This window comes from Engystomops pustulosus, chromosome 11 (assembly GCF_040894005.1).
Source record: "Engystomops pustulosus chromosome 11, aEngPut4.maternal, whole genome shotgun sequence".
Lineage (NCBI taxonomy): Eukaryota > Metazoa > Chordata > Amphibia > Anura > Leptodactylidae > Engystomops > Engystomops pustulosus.
This window is the reverse complement of record NC_092421.1, coordinates 63,745,613-63,768,969: the sequence shown is the minus strand read 5'-3', so window position 1 is coordinate 63,768,969 and position 23,357 is coordinate 63,745,613. Positions and strand designations below refer to the sequence as shown.

At 43.9% G+C, this 23,357-nt stretch overlaps 1 protein-coding gene across 2 annotated transcripts; it reads right to left on the bottom strand.

The window, feature by feature from the left end:
• Positions 1-1,383: 1,383 nt before the first annotated feature.
• LOC140105982 (collectin-46-like) lies at positions 1,384-23,110 on the bottom strand. Of its 2 annotated transcripts, XM_072130111.1 has the most exons (6): positions 22,969-23,110; positions 22,679-22,844; positions 22,187-22,267; positions 19,893-19,979; positions 16,255-16,338; positions 1,384-1,972 (listed from the first exon to the last, which is right to left on the bottom strand). In XM_072130111.1, the coding sequence occupies exons 1-6, from the start codon at positions 22,969-22,971 to the stop codon at positions 1,593-1,595; spliced, it is 801 nt and encodes a 266-aa protein (XP_071986212.1). In that variant the 5' UTR covers positions 22,972-23,110; the 3' UTR covers positions 1,384-1,592. The 2 variants fall into 2 exon arrangements, with proteins under 2 accessions (XP_071986212.1, XP_071986213.1); XM_072130112.1 differs by lacking the exon at positions 16,255-16,338.
• Between the last annotated feature and the right edge of the window lie 247 nt (positions 23,111-23,357).

Sequence of the window (23,357 nt, the reverse complement as noted above, 5' to 3'; positions counted from 1 at the left end):
GTTGGACGCCCACGTCCACGCCCTCGTCCTCTACCCCTAGCCCTCGGGTTAAACATTTTCCAAATTAAAGTGTAAACTTTTAATTTTTTTTTTTTTGTGTTTATTTTTTTTTATTTTTTTAACAAAACGATGCTTTCCTATTGCTATGGCTAGTTTCTAACCTACACTGACAGCACACAACTGGATTTTGTGCTGTGCCTGATGAGTTTGAGCTATAAAATGAAATAAAGGTATAAAAAAAAAATAAATCAGCAGACTCTGCCTAATTCTAATCAAACCCCTAATAAATTGTCCCACTTCGGTGTTTGAGGTGGATATGCATGTCACTAAGAGCTAAACACAACGGTCGCAAGTCTCCCAGCAAATTCCTCACAATATGGTACTAGCTGCACTACTAATGCCAGCAAGCCCAGCCACAAGCAAACAAAAAAAAGGAAAATATAACGCTATTGTAGGCCTAAGTAAGCCGTTGGGGTTCTCCTATGGCTATTTTGTAGCCGACACTGAAAGCACACTGCTTTGCAAGATGAGTTTGAGCTATAAAATGAAATAAAGGTAAAAAAAAATAAATAAATCAGCAGACTGCCTAATTCTAATCAAACCCCTAATAAATTGTCCCACTTTGGTGTTTGAGGTGGATATGTGTGTCACTAAGAGCTAAACACAACGGTAGCAAGTCCCCCTGCAAATTCCTCACAATATGGTACTAGCTGCACTACTAATGCCAGCAAGCCCAGCCACAAGCAAATTAAAAAAAAAAAGTATAACGTTATTGTAGCCCTAAGAAGGGCTGTTGGGTTGTTGTAGAATCACTCCTGCCTAACAGTAAGCTAATAGAACACCCTAACGCTTTCCCTGACCAGCAGCAGCTCTCTCCCTAGCGGCATCCAGACAGAGAATGATCCGAGCAGCGCAGGCAGGGGCTAGTCTATTCCAGGGTCACCTGATCTGGCCAGCCAACCACTGCTATCGACGTGTAAGGGTACCACGTCATGCTGGGTGGAGTGCAGAGTCTCCTGGCTTGTGATTGGCTCTGTTTCTGGCCGCCAAAAAGCAAAACGGCGGGAGATGCCATTTTCTCGAGCAGGCGAAGTATTCGTCCGAGCAACGAGCAGTTTTGAGTACGCTCATCTCTAATCCCGACCGATGCTGAGTGGAGGTCCAGGGCGTCTACACACAGATGATCGTGTCAATGCCGCCTTAAAAAGTGTAGTAATTTGCCATTTTTGGCAAAATGCGTAGTGGATGGAGGCCCTTATAATAAAGTTTTCAGAAAACTAAAAGTGTTTTGTGTTTAAGCTTAGGACATTTTTTAATAAATCTTCCGAATTGCGTCAACCATTGTGTTAGACCATCCCAAACTTGCCATGTAGTCACTGTATATAACAATCAAATTCTTTATAAATGAATACATACACAAGAAATAGCTGGATGCAATGAGTGTTTCATTGATAATTTCATGATTCCTGATTCATTTATGATTTAGGAATACATATACCGTTTATCTATTTCTACCTGATGGCCACAACTCCTTTACTTTTGATCCTTAGACACCCATAAAAGCCATTTATTTTTACCTTGTGTGTAAAAAACTAAAATTCACAGATAACCAAAAGACTTTTGCTGCATCCTGCATCATTCCATTTTCCATCTTCACGTATTTCCACACAATCTTCTGCTTTATCAGCATCATTTGGTTCTCCCGAATTCCAGTTTGCATAACTTATGGGATCTCCATTTGGGTATGTGAAAGTACCTTCTGTCTTCATGTCATTCATATACAGAAATGAGCGAGAATTTTTAATTTTGTAAAATTCTTTCAGGACCTTGTTTTCTTTTTCATTTCGGGGTGAAGGCAGCTGGCCTCCTGCATTATTACAGGCTGCCTTTGCATCTTGGTAATTCGCTACTTCGCCCTTTGATGTGTAGATTTTGTCACCAGACACTCTTGTAAATGTAGAATATTTAACAACTGAAATAAAAAGAATATAAACCTTGCATTATAGGTACAAGAAAATAAAAACTACAAAAATGGCTTCAAATATAAGGTACATTAACCCCTTAACGACTTTTTTATTTTTACATTGAAGCTGTATGAGGACTTGTTTTCTGCGTAACAAATTGCACTTAATAGTGACCGTATTTAATAATCCATGCCATATACTGGGAAGTGGGAAAAATTACCAAATGCAGTGAAAATGGTGAAATGCATTTGTGCCTTTTTCTTGTTGGCTTGGATTTTACATATTTTATTGTGCACTCCTAATGACCAGCTTCCTTTATTCTTTAGAACAGTACGATCACGGGGATACCAAATTTATACAGGTTTTATAATGTTTTCATACATTTACAAAAATTATAATCTCCTGTACGTAAAAAAAATATCTTCATTTCGCCATGTTCTGGCGCTAATAACTTTTTCATACTTAGGCATGCGGAGCTATGTGTGACATGTCTAACATGTTTATGATTTTTACTGCTTATTTATATTTATTTCAGTTTTAGGGAAAGATTTTACATACCTTGAGAATGCTGTAGCTACTGATGCAGAAAATTATCTTGTTTAATCCCTGAATTGAGTGCTTTTGGGGAAAAAACAATGATAAAACTCTGATAATGAGGCTCTGTCGCTCCTGTGGCTGCCCCGGCACTTCTCCTCTCACCCTCATTATGCACTGCTCTAGAGAATGATGTTATCACTGTGTTGTCCCTGCCATACTACAGTTTGGGGATTTTACACATCATCTATTACAATGTGCACATTTTAATATATGGTGTTAAACGAGACAGCTGCAGGTCTTTGTGCGACTCATAGCAATTTATTGCCGTCCCCTTTGAAGTCATCGAATCCAATATGCATCGGAGGGATTTAAATGTCTCCTGCTGCTTTTCTGGAGACATTTATAAGGTTAACAGTCGAAATTGGTGCCAGCACCGACTGCAAGTGTTACTGGTGGGTGTTACCAGCCTGTGAACCCTTTCTGTCATCCCGATCCTGATGCGCGACAAACTATTACGGCGTGCATCAGGAAGGGGTTAACTTGTTTTTATAATGTACCTGGATTTCATACCATGGAATATCATGAGGGCTTATGCAATCCTGATAGTAAGGATAGTCTTTGGTAGGTAATGGTCCTGATTTGCCAACTATTGTTTTTAAACAATCCCAGCTTCAAGTGTTTCAATGCATTGCGAGCTAAATTACCCAGCACCCAGTGTGAGGCACAAATTATTATTCTTAACATCTAATTTCCTCCTCATGAGCTAGACAGAGGTAAAATACTCAAGAGAATGATTCTCTTGAGAATTTTGCATTTATCTGTGCTGTCTGCATGCCAGTTTTAAGATTGTGCACTCCCAGATGAGCTGGAGGTTGTAATTTGGATTAGCCTCATTTCAATCAGTGATATGTACAGTTTTTGAGGTAAGTACACCCTCATATAAGTCAGTGATATGTACAGTGTGTGAGGTAAGTACACCCTCATATAAGTCAGTGATATGTACAGTGTGTGAGGTAACTACATCCTCATATAAGTCAGTGATATGTACAGTGTGTGAGGTAACTACTCCCTCATATAAGTCAGTGATATGTACAGTATGTGAGGTAAGTACACCCTCATATAAATCAGTGATATGTACATTGTGTGTGGTACCTACCCCTCACATACATTAGTGCATTATGCAGTAAGTTAAGCACTAAGCTCAAACATCAGCCATGTATGTAGTATGTGAGGTGACCTGGGGCAGATACATGGTTAGTTATCTCCCCATATACAGCGCTGTATACACTGAGGTCACCTGCTCCCCTATACATAAGTGTCTGTCTGTACTTATCATGGGGCATCACATGTGAGGAGCAGGAACATGAGGACACATGGACTCCCATCCTGCCACAGCTGCCATGTGTAAGATAGCTGGGAGCAGATACATGAGGAGACCTGGACTATCATGTCCACATTACACTAGTAAATAAATAAAGCTCCCATGTAGCATAAAGCAGCCACATCTATAGTGTGAGGTATAATCTTATAGATATCACAGCCAGAGCTGCAGGGTATAAAATGGCAGGGAGCAGATACATGAGGAGAATAGAGATGCTCGTTCGAGCATTAGCGTACTCGAAACTGCTCGTTGCTTGGACGAATACTTCGCCCGCTCGAGAAAATGGCAGCTCCCGCGGTTTTGCTTTTTGGCGGCCAGAAACAGAGCCAATCACAAGCCAGGAGACTCTGCACTCCACCCAGCATGACGTGGTACCCTTACACGTCGATAGCAGTGGTTGGCTTGCCAGATCAGGTGACCCTGGGATAGACTAGCCGCTGCCCGCGCTGCTCGGATCATTCTGTGTCTGGATCCCGCTAGGGAGAGAGCTGCTGCTGGTCAGGGAAAGCGTTAGGGTGTTCTATTAGCTTACTGTTAGGCAGGAGTGATTCTACAAGAACCCAACAGCCCTTCTTAGGGCTACAATAACGTTATACTTTTTTTTTTTTTGTTTGCTTGTGGCTGGGCTTGCTGGCACTAGTAGTGCAGCTAGTACCATATTGTGAGGAATTTGCAGGGGGACCTGCGACCGTTGTGTTTAGCTCTTAGTGACACACATATCCACCTCAAACACCAAAGTGGGAAAATTTATTAGGGGTTTGATTTCAATTAGGCACAGTCTGCCATTTACTTTTTATTTTACGTTTATTTTTTCATAACTCAGCGTCATCTCATCAGTGTGCTTTCATACTTGGCTAGAAAATAGCCAAAGGAGAATCCAAACGGCTTACTTACGCCTACAATAGCGTTATATATATTTTATTTCTGGTTGATCTGCTGGTGGCTGTCCTTGCTGCAGTGCATATACTAGCCAATTGTGAGGAATTTGTAGTGAGACTTGCGACCGCTGTGTTTAGCGCTTAGTAACGCACATATCCATCGCAAAGACCGAAGTGGGAAAATTTATTAGGGGTTGGATTTCAATTAGGCACAGTCTGGCAGTTTCTTTTTATTTTACGTTTATTTTTTCATAACTCAGCGTCATCTCATCAGTGTACTTTCATACTTGGCTAGAAAATAGCCAAAGGAGAATCCAAACGGCTTACTTACGCCTACAATAGCGTTATATATATTTTATTTCTGGTTGATCTGCTGGTGCCTGTCCTTGCTGCAGTGCATATACTAGCCAATTGTGAGGAATTTGGAGTGAGACTTGCGACCGCTGTGTTTAGCGCTTAGTGACGCACATATCCATCGCAAAGACCAAAGTGGGAAAATTTATTAGGGGTTGGATTTCAATTAGGCACAGTCTGGCAGTTTCTTTTTATTTTACGTTTATTTTTTCATAACTCAGCGTCATCTCATCTTGCATAGCAGTGTGCTTTCATACTTGGCTAGAAAATAGCCATAGCAATAGGATAGCATTGTTTGGTTTTAAAAACTAAAAAACACAAAAAAAAACTAAAAAACATGAAAAAACACAAAAAAAAGTTAAAAAAAAATTAAAGTTATAACTTTCATTTTCAAAATGTTTAACCCGAGGGCTAGGGGTAGAGGACGAGGACGAGGGCGGGGACGTGGGCGTCCAACTCCTGCAGGGGTCAGAGGCCGTGGTCCTGGGTTGGGTGAGACACCACCTGCTGATGAGGGAGCAGGGGAGTGCCGCAGAGCTACACTCCCTAGGTTCATGTCTGAAGTTACTGGGACTCGTGGTAGAGCACTGTTGAGGCCAGAACAGTGCGAACAGGTGATGTTGTGGATTGCCGACAATGCTTCGAGCAATTTGTCCACCAGTCAGTCTTCCACGCAGTCCACCCATGTCACCGAAATCGGCACTCCTCCAGCTCCTGCACCTCAGCCTCCTCCCCCCCAGTCTGCCCCCTCCCATGAAAATTTGGCATTTGAACCGGCATACTCTGAGGAACTTTTTTCTGGACCCTTCCCACAGTCACAAACCACTTGTCCGGTTGCTGCTGAGCAATTTTCCGATGCCAAGGTTTTCCACCAGTCGCAGTCTGTGGGTGATGATGACCTTCTTGACGTAGTGGAAGAAGTGTGTAAAGAGGTGTCCGACGATGAGGAGACACGGTTGTCAGACAGTGGTGAAGTTGTTGTCAGGGCAGGAAGTCCAAGGGGGGAGCAGACTGAGGGATCGGAGGATGATGAGGTGACAGACCCAAGCTGGGTTGAGAGGCCGGGTGAACACAGTGCTTCTGAGACGGAGGAGAGTCCTCGACCAGAACAGGTTGGAAGAGGCAGTGGTGGGGCCAGACGGAGAGGCAGGGCCAGAGCAGGTGCATCAGCGCCAAATGTGTCACGTAGTGAAGCTCCCGTGGCGAGGGCTCCCGCGGCGAGGGCTAGATTTTCAGAAGTCTGGAGGTTCTTTAAGGAAACACCGGATGACCGACGGACTGTGGTGTGCAACCTTTGCCAAACCAGGATCAGCAGGGGTTCCACCACTACTAGCTTAACTACCACCAGTATGCGCAGGCATATGAATGCTAAACACCCCACTCAGTGGCACCAAGCCCGTTCACCTCCGGCCGGGCACACCACTGCTCCTTCCCCTGTGTCAGCTGATAGTCAGCCCCCTGCCCAGGACCCTGGCACAAAAACCCCATCGTCGCCTCCACGATCCTCCACAGCATCCACCAGCGTTCAGCTCTCCATACCCCAGACGCTGGAGCGGAAACGGAAATATAGTGCAACCCACCCGCACGCCCAAGCCCTTAATGTCCACATCTCCAGATTGCTTAGCCTGTAGATGCTGCCCTATAGGCTAGTAGAGATTGAGGCCTTTCGCAACCTCATGGCGGCGGCCGCCCCTCGGTATTCGGTCCCCAGCCGCCACTACTTTTCCCGATGTGCCGTCCCAGCCCTGCACCAGCACGTGTCAGACAACATCATCCGTGCCCTGACCAACGCCGTTTCTGACAAGGTCCACCTGACCACGGACACATGGACGAGTGCTGCCGGGCAGGGCCACTATATATCGCTGACGACACATTGGGTTAACTTGGTGGAGGCTGGGACCGAGTCTGACCCTGCGGCTGGTCATATACTGCCGACGCCGAGGATTGCGGGGCCTACCTCGGTCCAGGTCTTTCAGGCCTACTATGCCTCCTCCTCCTCCCACCCCTCCTCCACCTCCTCCTCCGAACTACCATCCGTGGGCATGGCGCCATCAGTCGGTAGCTCTAGGCACAGCAGCAGTGCCGTCGCTAAGCGACAGCAGGCGGTGCTCAAACTGCTGAGCCTAGGCGATAAAAGGCACACCGCCCAAGAGCTATTACAGGGCATCACGGCGCAGACTGATCTGTGGCTGGCACCGCTGAACCTGAAGCCAAGCATGGTTGTGTGTGACAACGGCCGTAACCTGGTGGCGGCTCTGCAACTCGGCAGACTGACACATGTGCCATGCCTGGCCCATGTGTTAAATCTGATAGTTCAGCGTTTCCTCAAGACATACCCCAATCTTTCTGATTTGCTCACGAAGGTGCGCCGCATCTGTGCGCATTTCAGGAACTCCAGCACAGATGCTGCCACTCTCAGGGCAGCGCAGCGCTGCCTCCAACTGCCCGCTCACCGACTGTTGTGCGACGTGCCCACGAAGTGGAATTCAACATTAACCATGTTATCCAGAGTTTACCAGCAGCGCAGAGCGATTGTAGACTGCCAGATGTCAACTTCCACCAGAACTGGTAGTCAGGTCAGTCAGCTTCCTCAAGTCTACAATGAGGAGTGGACGTGGATGTCTGATATCTGTCAGGTGCTGAGTAACTTTGAGGAGTCAACACAGATGGTAAGTGGCGATGCCGCCATCATCAGCCTCACCATCCCGCTGCTTGGCCTGTTGAAAAACTCTCTGATCAGCATGAAGTCGGAAGCTTTGCGCTCGTCACAAGAGACGGGGGAAGAAGATTCCCTTGTTGATAGCCAAAGCACCCTTAAGTCTGTTTCTCAGCGCATATCGGAGGAGGTGGAGGTGGAGGAGGATGAGGAGGAAGAGGAGGAGAATGTTGGCGAGACACAAGAGGGGACCATTGTTGACTCCTTCACTGTTCAGCGTGTATGGGCAGAAGAAGAGGAGTTGGAGGAGTTGGAGGAGGAGAAAATGGACAGTCAGGCCAGTGAGGGGAGTGAATTCTTACGCATTGGTACTCTGGCGCATATGGCAGATTTCATGCTAGGCTGCCTATCCCGTGACCCTCGCGTTCAAAGAATTTATTCCAGCACCGATTACTGGGTATTCACTCTCCTGGACCCACGGTACAAGCAAAATCTTTTCACTCTCATCCCTGGAGAGGAAAGGAGTGTGAGAATGCATGAATACCAGCAGGCCCTGGTGCACAAGCTGAAACACTATTTCCCTTCTGACAGCGCTAGCGGCAGAGTGCGTAGTTCTGCGGGACAAGTAGCGAGGGAGAGTAGGCGAGCAGGCAGCTTGTCCAGCACTGGCAAGGGTACGCTTTACAAGGCTTTTGCCAGCTTTATGTCACCCAGCAAGACACTGTCACCTGTCCCCAGTCTCGGCAGAGTAGGGCTGATCTTTACAGAAAGATGGTGAGGGAGTACGTAGCTGACCATACCATCGTCCTAAATGATCACACAGCTCCCTACAACTACTGGGTTTCAAAGCTGGACATGTGGCACGAACTGGCGCTGTACGCCTTGGAGGTTCTTGCCTGCCCTGCCGCTAGCGTGTTGTCCGAGCGGGTTTTCAGTGCAGCTGGTGGCATCATCACCGATAAGCGTACACGCCTGTCGACTGACAGCGCTGACAGGCTGACGCTTATTAAGATGAATAAAGCCTGGATTTCTCATAATTTCCAATCTCCACCAGGTGAAGGAAGCTCAACCTGAATAATTTATCCACTCCTCCTCCTCCTCATTTTCCTCCTTCTCCTCCTCTTTGTACACTAAAGCAGAGGAAACTGGCTATTTTTTGACAGGGCCCACTGGCTCTAGCTATAGTACTTTATGCATTTAATTTTTCTGGAGGGCCACCTACCCGGTCCTCTGTTTTAAACAATTTTTGGGACTGCCACATACAGGCACTCAATCTATTTCATTTTTCTGGAGGGCCACCTACCTGCTCCTCTGGTTTGAAAACTTTTTTGGACTGCCACATACAGGCACTCAATCTATTTCATTTTTCTGGAGGGCCACCTACCTGCTCCTCTGGTTTGAAAACTTTTTTGGACTGCCACATACAGGCACTCAATCTATTTCATTTTTCTGGAGGGCCACCTACCTGCTCCTCTGGTTTGAAAACTTTTTTGGACTGCCACATACAGGCACTCAATCTATTTCATTTTTCTGGAGGGCCACCTACCTGCTCCTCTGGTTTGAAAACTTTTTTGGACTGCCACATACAGGCACTCAATCTATTTCATTTTTCTGGAGGGCCACCTACCTGCTCCTCTGGTTTGAAAACTTTTTTGGACTGCCACATACAGGCACTCAATCTATTTCATTTTTCTGGAGGGCCACCTACCTGCTCCTCTGGTTTGAAAACTTTTTTGGACTGCCACATACAGGCACTATCCAAATTAAATTGTCTCCATAGCAGCCTCCACACGTTGTCTCCATTGCTACCTCCAAAAGTCGTCCATATAGCTACCTCCATACATTGTCCCCTTATCAAACGAGGTGTGTCAGGCAGAAATTTGGGTTGTTTTCATGGATTCCACATCAAAGTTGTTAACTTTGTCGCCACCCTGCTGTGTTATCCACAAAATATACTGGCAAACTTTTACCATTTACGGATATTATTTCAGCGCTTCTTGCGCATCTGTTTACATTCCCCTCACCCGCCATATCCCAAACTTATAAGAACGCTACTACACTTAACTTGGTGCAGGCTGGAACCGAGTCTGACCCTGGGGCTGGTCATATACTGCCGACGCAGAGGATTGCGGGGCCTACCTCGGTCCAGGTCTCAAAGGCCTACTATACCTCCTCCTCCTCCCACCCCTCCTCCACCTCCTCCTCCTCCGAATTACCATCCGTGGGCATGGCGCCATCAGTCGGTAGCTCTAGGCACAGCAGCAGTGCCGTCGCTAAGCGACAGCAGGCGGTGCTCAAACTGCTGAGCCTAGGCGATAAAAGGCACACCGCCCAAGAGCTATTACAGGGCATTCCACATCAAACTTGTTAACTTTGTCGCCACCCTGCTGTGTAATCCACAAAATATACTGGCAAACTTTTATCATTTACCGATATTATTTCAGCGCTTCTTGCGCATCTGTTTACATTCCCCTCACCCGCCATATCCCAAACTTATAAGAACGCTACTACACTTGATCTTATACAAAAGGTTCTTAGAAGTGCTGTTTGGGGAGTAGCCTAGAGACAGGGGCTTGGATTGGCGAAAGCTCGCCTGGCAGCGGAGCGCCAGCTCCATGCCAAGATCCAACTAACATAGTTTTAACTGCAGCACCTTTAATCTACTACTAGTTCACTGCCTCCATAATAATAATAATAATAATCTTTATTTATATAGCGCCATCATATTCCGTAGCGCTTTACAAATCATAGGAAACAAATACAAATGTAATGTAACAGAGCACAACATTTGTATGGAACAACAGGAGTGAGGTTCCTGCTCGCCAGAGCTTACGGTTTATGAAGATGATGGGGTAACACGAGGTAAAAGAATTTTTAATGGTCAAGCCATTTTCTTAGGGAATAGAACAAAATATAATAAATGGAATTGCTGTCGCTTGAACCACTCAGCCGTCATCTTATATACCAGGTCCAGGGTGAATGGGACTGCAGAGAAGTCTGGTGCCTGTTGGTTGCTGGATAACAGATGGGAGGACGACACAGGACGTGTTAGTAGAAGAGTTAAAACTTCATGCAGTTAATGAGTGTTATAGGCTTGCCTAAAGAAATGGGTTTTAAGAGCACGTTTGAAACTTTGGAGGTTAGGTATTAGTCTGATAGTCCGGGGCAGAGCATTCCATAGAATTGGTGCAGCTCTAGAGAAGTCTTGGAGACGCGAGTGGGAGGTCCGCACTAGGGTAGAGGTTGATCTAAGATCACTGGCGGATCTAAGAGCACGGGTTGGGCGATAGACTGAGATAAGAGAGGAGAGGTAGGGGGGTGCAGAATTATACAGAGCTTTATGGATGAGGGTTATTATTTTAAACTGTATTCGAAAGGAGACTGGCAGCCAGTGCAGCGACTGGCATGAACTGTAGGCATACATGGTCCCCTTATCAAACGAGCTGTGTCAGGCAGAATTTTGGGTTGTTTTCATGGCTTCCATGTTAACTTTGTCGCCACCCTGCTGTGTAATCCACAAAATATACTGGCAAACTTTTATCATTTACCAATATTATTTCAGCGCTTCTTGCGCATCTGTTTACATTCCCCTCACCCGCCATATCCTAAACTTATAAGAACGCTACTACACTTGATCTTATACAAAAGGTTCTTAGAAGTTCTGTTTGGGGAGTAGCCTAGAGACAGGGGCTTGGATTGGCGAAAGCTCGCCTGGCAGCGGAGCGCCAGCTCCATCCCAAGATCCAACTAACATAGTTTTAACTGCAGCACCTTTAATCTACTACTAGTTCACTGCCTCCATACATGGTCCCCTTATCAAACGAGCTGTGTCAGGCAGAATTTTGGGTTGTTTTCATGGCTTCCATGTTAACTTTGTCGCCACCCTGCTGTGTAATCCACAAAATATACTGGCAAACTTTTATCATGTACCGATATTATTTGAGCGCTTCTTGCTCACCTCCTTTGGTTCCTCTCTGCCACCCATTGGTTTGAAGCCTGAGTCCATTTAGGGTATGTCGCCATGCCACTCTCTAGCCTGCCGCTGCTGCCGCTGCCTCTGCATGCCGTCCCCTATAGTGTCAGGGTCAATTATTGGATGTTTTAGATGCTATCTAGCTTCATTCTGTCACTCTGTCATGGCCATGCTGTTGCCCATAATTTTGGCATAATGGTGGGATTAAGCAGCCTCAGAGGCATCCATGCATGCTGCCCCTGCTGTTTCCTGTCCATTTCCGTGGTGTTTCCATCCTTTTCTGAGGTTCCCAGGTGTTTGGCCAAGCTTCCCTGTGCAGAGCCTTGGTCCCCTTGAAAAATGCTCGAGTCTCCCATTGACTTCAATGGGGCTCGTTATTCGAGACGAGCACTCGAGCATCGGGAAAAGTTTGTCTCGAATAACGAGTACTCGAGCATTTTAGTGCTCGCTCATCTCTACTCTGCTTTCATTTTTACACTGATTTGGAACAATGGTAGCATCGCTATGATTGGTTGTTATTGGCGACTTACAGTTTGCTGTAAGACAATCGTATAAATAAGGCGCATATGAAATATATTTTATGAGGTAAATGTTATTGTGTTTGTCTTCTTATTCAAGTATATGGTAAAAAGGCAGAGAAGGGGCAGGGAAAAGAGTTTTGTAGATAAGATTTCCATTATATTCACTAAAGTCTTTCTTTACTACGTATCAGTAAGTGCAAGGACTATTTGAAAGCAATAGGTGAAAGGAGACTCTGCAAGCAGTGATGTAGTGCTGGCCTGAACAGCCAATGAGGGAGAGGCACTTACAAGGCATTATGGGACTTGTGGTAAAACCGCCTCTCTCAGTGATGGGTGTGCACCTTTTAGGCCCCTCCCACATTTACTTATAGTTGATACAGAATAGAGCGCGAGCAAACATTAAGAAGGCATATAAAAGGGATATTTTACTCAAGTAAACTATTATTTATATGTTATTATCTGGATATTTAAATAATTTTGAGAATTTTAAATTAAGTTTTAAAATAGTTTCATGGCATAACCCCTTTTAAAAAGATGTTCCTATTTTAGAAATTTAATGTTATTGTTTGTATAAAAGTTATACAATTCTCCAATCTACTTTCTGTATCAGTTCCTCGTCGTTTTCTAGATCTCTGCTTGCTGTCCTTCTATACAAAGCTTCTATGTTTTGTTCCAGCGACAGAAATCTGAGCATGGTCACACAGGTGCACGGTTTGTTATCATCATACAAAGTAATCAGAGCCGTGTGTTATAACGAGCCGTGCACCTCTGTGACCATGGTCAGATTTCTGTCACTGGAAGAAAACATAGAAGCTTTGTATAGAAGGACGGCAAGCTGAGATCTAGAAAACGACGAACTGATACAGAAAGTATATTGGAAAATTGTATAACTTTTCATTATAGAAACAATAACATTTATTTGCTAATATGAGAATAGCCATACCTCCCAACATCTGTGAAAGGGAAAGAGGGACAAAATGGCGGCATGCCCTGGCCACGCCCCAAATTTTAGCCATATTATAATAATAAAAATCATCTCAATTTAAAAAACAAAAAAAATTATCCTCAGTGGGATTTGAACCTAGAACCTGCAGTGTCCATGAACAATAATAACACAGTGCCTCAACCAACTGAGCTATTACCTCTGTGATTATCTAGGATTAGAATTTTGGTAACTAAGAACTGTGACTGCTACTGTTACACTGTGACACAGATTTAACCCCTTAATGCTCTGCGCCGTAGCTCTATGGCGCAGAGGTACAGGGAATATATGAAGAGGGCTCACGGGCTGAGTCCTCTTCATACAAGGGTGGGGGTTGTTGCATATTGCAGCATAATAACCGCGGGCGCCGCCATCTTTATTCTGATCACCGCGTCCCTGAACGTCATCGGGGGGTGGCGATCGGTTGCCATGGTAGCCTCGGGTCTTCGTTTGACCCGAAGCTATCTGGCTTATGCAGATTCGTTACAATGAGCCAGTGGCTAGTTGCAAACTGACCTCTGGTAATTGGTAATTTACTCTACTTCAGCCCTAGGCTATTATGATCAGATATAATAGTTATTACAGGCGTCATTACAATGAAGCTTTATTGTTAATCCTGGTTCTTATCACAATCCAAAATCCAGTTGTCACAGAGCTACAATTATAAAGTATACAGTTCCGACTTACATTGCTATTCTAGCAATGACACCCACATTTGGTGGGGTCTTTTGGAGGGGTGACAGGTCCTCTTTAATCATGTTTCCCAAAATGTCCCTGCCTAAATGTCCAGATATTTTCTAGCTCAAAATCTAAACTTGTCTTTTTGACAAAAGAGTGTGGAAGCTGAAGGCAACAACCCTCTTTTCCCCAGACAAAAATCCTTAGGAACACCCATGAGGGCGCAACAAAATGAAAAAACACACTGGGGAGATATATCTTTTCTCTGTCTAGTTTTCCTGTCAGTTTAGTTTCTTTATTTGAAAATATACCGTGGTATATACTGCATGGCATGAAGCACTTTTTAAAAAAAGTTGCAAATACTTCCCCTGTTGCCTTCCATCTTCTTGCTAAGTTCGCCTTCTGAGACCAGACCTTTGTGACTTTTTTGTAACAAAAGAAACACCATACAGATGCGGCTAAAAATCTGGAACAATAATAAGATAAATGTAGCAAGTCCTGCTTGGACCTTTGCACTAAGAGTTGCCGTGCAAATAAGGAAAAATTGCAAAAAATTCGCAAATTCACAGCTGTGTAAAAATGTGTGACAAAAAATAAATCTCCCCCATTGAGCAAAAAGTTGGATCTATGCCGACTTTCAGGGCCGATTCTAGCATATTTGCTGCCTGAGGCGAATATTAAAATGCTGCCCCCCCCCCGCTCCCTGTTAAGTAAATCCTTAAACTTTACTAACAACCCTACAGACAGCTCCCTGACACTGTGTGACTGACTACAGGATCTGAGAGGCATTAGTGGCATCTAGTACCTTATAGATGACAATCTCTTCCATCAGGAGGACTTTATTCCGGGTTCTCCAATCCATAAGGTATCAAAGGTGAATTCACGGCCAGATATCTTCAGCTCCGTGCAGCATCTCCCCCCGGCGTCCCTAAAAATACCACAAGCACTTACAGTATGAAGTCTTCTGGATAACAACACTGCGCTCCTAAATAATATATACCCCTCACAACACAACTGACCGCACTCTCCACACATATAACACATCCCTTCAATATCCCTGCTCTCATATATTTAAAGGCCTCGTTATTCACCACCCAATTAAATTATATACAGCTCCCATATACAGATCCCCTACAGCTTAAATAAAATCTTGCCCCACATATAATATATAGCATCCCCCCAGTATAAAATAATTATAGCCCCAAATCCCCAAATAAAATATAGCATCCCCTCCCCCTAGTATAAAATAATTATGGCCCCAAATAATATATATAGCACCCCCCCCCTAGTATAAAATAATTATGGCCCCAAATAATATATATAGCACCCCCCCCCCTAGTATAAAATAATTATGGCCCCAAATAATACATATAGCACCCCCCCCTAGTATAGGATAATTATGGCCCCAAATAATACATATAGCACCCCCCCCTAGTATAAGATAATTATGGCCCCAAATAATACATATAGCACCCCCCCCCTAGTATAAGATAATTATGGCCCCAAATAATACATATAGCACCCCCCCCCTTAGTATAAGATAATTATGGCCCCAAATAATACATATAGCACCCCCCCCCTAGTATAAGATAATTATGGCCCCAAATAATACATATAGCACCCCCCCCCTAGTATAAGATAATTATGGCCCCAAATAATACATATAGCACCCCCCCTAGTATAAGATAAGTATGGCCCCAAATAATACATATAGCACCCCCCCTTAGTATAAGATAAGTATGGCCCCAAATAATACATATAGCACCCCCCCCCAGTATAAAATAATTATGGCCCCATATGATATCTATAGCGTCCCCCCATCCCCCAGTATTAAACGTTTTCTAGCCCTGTATAGTACCCCCCCTCCCAGTATAACATAAAACCTCCCCACATTTAATTAAAGTACTCGAAAAATAATAAAATCATACTCACCTGCAGGCATCTGCTTCCTCGGCGCGGCTCCGGTCTTCACGCGGCCTTCACTCCGGTCTTCCTGTGAGCCGCGGCTCCGCAGTGACACAGGCGCATGACGTCATGACGCCTGTGTCACTGCTTAGGACGGAGCGCGCAGCTGCCGGAAAGGCGCTGCGTCGCTCCGCATATAAATCGCGCCTGTGTCTTAAAGAGACAGGCGCGATTTATTTAGCTGGTGGGCGATTCGGGCGTTAATGGACGCCCGAATCGCCCACTTTAGAGCGGCAAATTTCGCCGCCCTTTACAGGGACCCGCATTCTGCCGCCTGAGGCGAGATTTTCATCTCGCCTCATGGCAGATGCGGCCCTGCCGACTTTCATATCCCTATAAAAGCAATGACTGTGGAGTATACTGACCGTTTTCTACTTTTTCCAGTTTTGATTGTAGAAAACTAAGTCTTTCATTTAAAGATGTGACTTGAGTTTTTAAGGCATCAAATCCTGTAGAAAAAATATTCTGTGACTACAAAGAGACATATAATTTATATGTTAATACACATATGGCAATACTACAGCTGCTACACGCAGGGAGAGTTCTAGACAAAGTGGGTCGCTGGGCAAAATTAATGCTGGGACCCCAACTTCTGAAATATTAATAAAACCTATAAAACCTACCACCAGGATCAAGCATTGGAAACCAAGCTTACATGCTCGTGTGTGCCCCCACTGGCAGGATCTAGTCTTCTTTAGCTTTTTATGCCCTGTTTTTTTTTTTATAAAAAAGGCTTTTAAATTATGAAAATGACCCTGAGGGGCTCTGGGCTACAAAGCTGTTTATTGAGCCTGGAGCCCCTCAGACGTATTTGCATAATTTTTAAAACCTGTTTTGTAGAAAAAAAGTGCAAAAGAAGTTAAGAGAAGAGCTGCTTCTGCCAGAGGGGGAACACATCAGCATGTCAGTTTGCTTGGTTTATAATCCTTCATCCAGGTAGTAGATTTCCTTTAAGCATATCTCAAAAGGCACTTCTATAATCATAAATAATCACACAGTCTCAATGTGCACAAAAAAACCCAAAAATAATAAAATATATTATTATATATGCAACTGTGTTATCCTAGACATGAATATGGTGTAACTTCTTTCTCCCCTGGAAATCTAGGATACTGGCCAAAACTCCTAACTCATTTCCTCTGAGACATCCTTGTGGAAGCTCCTGTAGTGCTCCGTTCTCAGTGGAGGCATGTGAGGTATTACATGACATGACATGAAGATTATCTGGCAACGTTATATCAACCTTCAGACACTGATTTGGTGTAGGAGTGCTGGGCCCCGCTGTACACAGTCTAGGTCAGTGGTGGCGGACCTATGGCACGGGTGCCAGAGGTAGCACTCAGAGCCATCTCTGTGGGTAACCAGGCCATTACCCCAGCATATAGTTTACAAGACGAGACTTACGGCCTCTGCTTGCAGTCCCAAGCCACACAGCTCAGTGCTTTTAAAGCGACACATCCTTGGCTGACATCCTTGGAAGTATGGACAGGGTTGGATTGTAATTCCTGCTCCTGCGGTGGGTTTTGCAATTCTTCCCCTTCAGGGGGCCCCGGAGGCTGGCTACACCGTAAACTGAATTTCTCCTCATACTTTCTACTGTATTCTTGTCCTCAGGACGCCAATACAATTGAGAGCTGTGACAAAGCAGGGAGTTATAAGTTATTGCTTTAATTGCCATAATGACCCCTTGCAATAAATTAGTAGGTTTTTGTTGTAGATTGGGCACTTGCCCTCTAAAAGGTTTGCAATCACTGGTCTAGGGGAACACCTGCAGCTGCAAAACTATGTTGCCTCATGAGAAATAAGGATAATAATTTTATTATATAATTTGTGGCCATGAGGGAATTTGAAAAAGTACAAATTTCCCTTCAATACTTTTGAAGCTTTTTTCAGCACTGAAAAAGCCCAAAACATGTCTTTTATCCAATGTTCACTACAAAATTATGGCTTTTTGGCAGTTCAATTGAGGTTATCCCACAGCCAATCAGCAAGCTTGAGGAACAAGCTGAAATGACAAAAGGATCCACAGACAATAAATAAAATACCTTAGATCATAAATTACACTTTGGGGCTCATTTACTAAGGGCCCGCGGAAACCCAATGATTTCCGTCTTGCCCCACATTTAACAGGGGATTTTGGCGCACACGATTGGATTTTGGCACATCTGCACCGGCTTACACGCGACACAAATGGGGGGGGGGGGGGGGGGGGGCGTCGGACAACCCGACGGATTCGGACTACGCCCAGGATTTAACATTTCAAATTGTGTCGCAAGACACAACCTTACAAGCAACGGGAAGAAGAAGATGAACTCCGGCGGACCTCGGCGGGGAAGTGACGGACTTTATCTTCGTCGGACCATCTGGACCTGGGATCGCGACAGGACTGGGTTAGTAAATTTGCCCCATTGTCTCCTGTCACCGGCTGTCAGGGGTGCGACATTGTACTATGTGTGGGGCCCTATGGGAAGAATGCAAATATGTTTTCCAAGGTGTTAAATGGAAAAACAATACCTCCTTTTGCTACCTTGAAAGGCAGCCCCCTTAACACCAAGTATGACCTACAAGAGGTCTGAAAACATGGTGTGGGATTAAGCCAAACCAGGATGTTCATACTGGGCCTACAACACTAGGGGGCCCAGGGCGCTTGACATGCCTCCTTGTCCTGGTCCAGTAGATATTCATTGCATGAATCAAATGTATTTGAGAAGCAAATGCAATGGTTTCAGAGAGCGCCGGTGCAAGGCATCTTCTCTCCTGACCGGCATCAATATATTTCTTGGAGGTACTACATGTATATCACATTTGAGGGCACTGAATAAAGATCATTTGGAGATACTGCATGTATATTATTCAGATGTACTGGTCTTTGTCTGGTGCTATATTTAGGTACTTAGGGCCATTTTTGCATTAGTGATAAAATCTTATGACCCTGACCCTAAAGCAGTGATATTATTGTCACCATCATCTACTCAATTAGTCTGTAAGCTACACAGGACTGCTCCTCTATTTATAGATAACATGCAGTCCTGTGTAAAGTATGACACAAGATTTACTGCATTATATTGAGGGGGTGTCAGCAGAACTTTTTCTGGAAATAATCTTCGTGTGTGAAAGTTAGGGGGGGGGCAGTTAAGATTTTCTATAGAGCTTAGTCATTTCTAGTAAAGCCACTGTATATGACATACAGTATTCATTATCATATAAGTCTATTACATTTTTCTTAAGTTAAAGTTGTTACAGGTTGAACTTGATAAGATAAGATAATCCTTTATTAGTCCGACAGCTTACTTCCGCTTGGGCCTTGTTGGTTCTACAGCCTGACTCACTTGGGGTGAAGCAGTTAGTCACTAGAGGTGCTCCCCTATTCCACCACAGTCTCATGCATGGGGTGGGAGCTATTCTCCAGAATAGACTCCAACCTACTCAGTGTCCTCCTCCCAGCTACCACCTGCACTGTGTCAGGAAGACCCCCCAGGACAGAGCCGGATTTCCTAATCAGTTTTCTCCTCTCCTTAGCTGAGATGCTGCTTCCCCAACAGAGTACACCAAGAAGATGGCTGATGCCACTATAGAGCTGGGGAAGGTCATAAGAAGAGCCCCCTGCACTCTGAATGCCCTCAGCCTCCTCAGCAGGTATAGTCTGCTCTGACCCTTCCTGTGAAGTGCATTTATGTTCTCTGCCCAATCCAGTTTATTATTTACTCACTTACTCTCTCTACTCCCTGTCATTCTTGCCGGTAATGAGGCCTACTATAGCAGAGTCATCAGAGAACTCCTGGAGGTGGCAGCTAGTTGAATAGTCCCGGAAGTCTGATGTGTACAATGTGATGATGAGGGGAGCCAGGACTGTACCATAAGGTGCACCTGTACTACAAATCACAGTGTCCGACACGCAGCCCCGGGCTCTCATATACTGCGGCTGGTTTAGGAGGTAGTCTAGGAAGAGAAAAGCCAGAAAACTGATAGAAAACTCTTTATAGATTTCCCCCTTTTGACTTACCTACAGCTCTTTCTCCTTTTTCTCCTTTCTGTCCAGGAGGCCCCGGTGGTCCTTGTGGTCCAGCAAGGCTTGATAACCCAGGTGGTCCTAAAGTAAATATATTAATAACCTTAGATGGGAAATGAAATATCATTGTTTTGTATTAACAATATGAATGGATGCAAATTAGCTCTCTTAAAAAAACAACCAAAAATCTAATATCATATGTATACAAAAAACTAAGAAAAGGCAGCACTAACAGGTACCATTTCTTAGGTTTTTGTATGCATATGAAGTTTACCTCACTAAGGGTGATGCCACATGTCTCCTTTTTGGTCAGTTTTTAAGCATGGTTAAAAAATAGGTTCAGAGCAGCCAAACAGTAAAAAAAAAATTTAATTTTAACTTTACGTTTGAGGTGTGTGAGGGCTTGTTATCTGCGGGACAAATTGTACTTTTTAGTGGCGGAGAATTAAAAAAAAAGAAAACCATTTGCAATGTTTTCTTGTGGGCTCTGTTTTATGGGTTTCACTCTGCGCTCCAAATGATGCTTCCTCTTTATTCTTTGGGTTGATACGATCAAAGGTATATAGGTTTTATTAGGTTTTGTACAAATATTGCCGAATTCTGAGGCCAGTAACTTTTTCACACTTTGGTGTACGGACCTGTGTAAGGTTTTAATTTTTTGTGGTACAAACTGGTGTTTTAATTTTTATTAATTTGGTAAGACAAGAGAATTGCCACACCCACAATAGAAAATATACGTCTATTAGTATCTTATTAAAATAAACAAAATAGCAATATAGATGACGACATAGGAAAGTGGTGCTGGGCAGCAGGTCTGTGTAACAATGATACCAACATAGTGTAAACTAGTAATGAGACACAAGTTGTAGCCAAGTGTCAGTATAGAGCACATACATAAAGGAAGTGCAAGTGCAAGAGAGCCCATGCATGGGTTAACCAGATGGAAAGGATATTGGGGCTCATTTACTAAGGCCGGTTGCGAGTGTGATGCGATGGACTCGTATCACACTCGCAACGCATGCTACCGGGAACGCACGTCCCGAACGCTGCACACCAGGAGTGAACTGACATGCTGAGTTCAGTCCAGGTGTGCAGCGTTCGGGCCGTGCAATCCCGGCAGCATGCATTGCGAGTGTGATGCGAGTTCATCGCATCACACTTGCAAGTGTGGAACGGGCCTTAGGGTCATGCACTGCACTTTTGTCGGACTTTGCACCATTTTTGGGGTTAGCGCTGCGATTTTGGTGCATGCGAACGGTTTTTGGCACAGCTGCGCCGGCTTTCATGTGACACAAATTAGGCGGCCTGTCGTCGGACAATCCGACTTATTCGGACTGAGCGCGGGATTTAACTTCAAAATTATGTCACAAGACAATGCACTTATGAATGGAGAGGAGACCACACTGCCCAGCACCACTTTACTATGTCTTCATCCATATTGCTATTTTGTATATTTAATAAGATACTACTTATTCTCTTGTCTTTCTTGTTTTGGTAGTTGTGTATCACATTTGGGAAGCCACTGCGCATTGAGAGCAGCCCGTTCGCACTATTATGTGCATAGTTGTATATACATAGTACAACTGTATATTGTATATACATAGCTACTGATTGTTTTGGTGTAGGTTATCTTAATTTGGGACTTGTGTAATGGACTGTTCGACCATTTTTTATTCAAATATTCAAGATTTAAAAATGGTGAAAAAGTGTCGATTCAGGCATTGGGGTGCTATTTTCTGTTATAGTGTTCACGGCCCTGAATAATCTTTTTTATTTTTTGATAGAACGGGCATTTTGGGAGGTGATAATATATGATATGACGTGTGTATGATATTTACAGTTTTTTATTCATTTTTATTTGTTTAGATATTTTTATTTTTAATTTTTTTTACAATTATTTCAGATCATCTAGGGTACATTAACCTTACAGGGTCTGATTGCTTATACTATATACTGTAATATACTGCAATACTACTGTCTTGGTAACCAATCGCCGCCCTGGCCGATCGGCCATCCAAGATGTTATGTGCCGCGATCGCTGGCAGCTGACACCAGTCATGTATGGGGAGAGCTCTGCCTGTGACCTCTCCATACACCCCTCCCTGCAGCACCAGTACGTAATAGAACGTCCTGGTGCACGGAGGAGTTAAATCTATACAGCTAAACACAAAAGAATATATTTCCACCCACAAGACAACTAATAGTAAAACACATCAGTAGTCGATGTCGTCAATGAGTCATTAAACAATTCATTATGACTGAAATATTATAATAATAGGCACACAGACCTGGATTTCCTTTAGGTCCCAGTTTCCCTGGTGGTCCAGTGATGCCTCTAACTCCTGGTGTTCCTGACTCTCCAGGAGGACCTAATAAAAGCAGATGTACATTATTGTTTTATATCATGACAACTGAATGTTGAGTTTCCACCTTCTGAGATTTAATTTAGTCTTTGTATCCACCGCACGCAGTAGCCTCAAACTATCACACGTCTTACTTATTATTGGTTTCCACTCTTCTCATATGGAGCAGAATGACAATTTTACCCCTCAAATTCAAGGTTAATGTTTGAAGGCCCTTATAGAGCATCCAGCATATGTTGTCACATACATATGGCTACATAATCAGATTATCTATCATACATGAACCTCTGTATGAAGACAGCATGAATTTTATGATTTCTAATTTTTTCCTGTTTCCACTTTTACAAGGATTTTAAGAAATATGTTGTATATACTTATAGTCACCAATGATAAATCCCATTTGTTTGTCTATCTTACCTGGATCTCCTTTAAATCCATTGATACCATCTCTTCCGTCCCGTCCATTGAGACCTGGAAGTCCTTGTATTACAGAGCAAGTGGGTGATGTGTCCGATGTCCGAGTCCCAGGGAATAAGATGATACATATTACAGCTATGAAGCTGATACTCTGAGCCATGTTTACCTTAGAAGAAATGCAACCAAATATTTCCCAAAATTATGAGAATTTTCTGACTTTATAGAAATTAAAAGAAGCTTCACCTAATCTAGCGGGAAACAATATATCGTCTGTCCCGGTGCTCACTTACCATTATCAACTACGTCGGACAAATTGTCATAAATCTATAAAATGAAAATGGGTTTTCACTGAGGACATTGCCAGCAGCAAACGAAATTATGACGAGTGCAAGGCATGCGCTGCTTTTTGTATGGCAGTTTATCGATTATTTAGCGGTATCTCGGTGAACTTTGAGCAGGGAAGGTCAATAGAAGGATGCTGTTTTATCTTGTTTTGTCATTTCTGGTTATGGGTTAAAACATGTTCCAGGAAGTTGCAAGGTTAAATTTGTTTTTCTAAATCCAAAACAGAAATGTGACACTTTATAGAATAGTATTTTGTTAACGACTGCACTGAGCACTGAAGAGCATCGGATTGCGCTGGAGTTCACCGAGCTGGGCTGAGTGAAGGTAAGTGCAA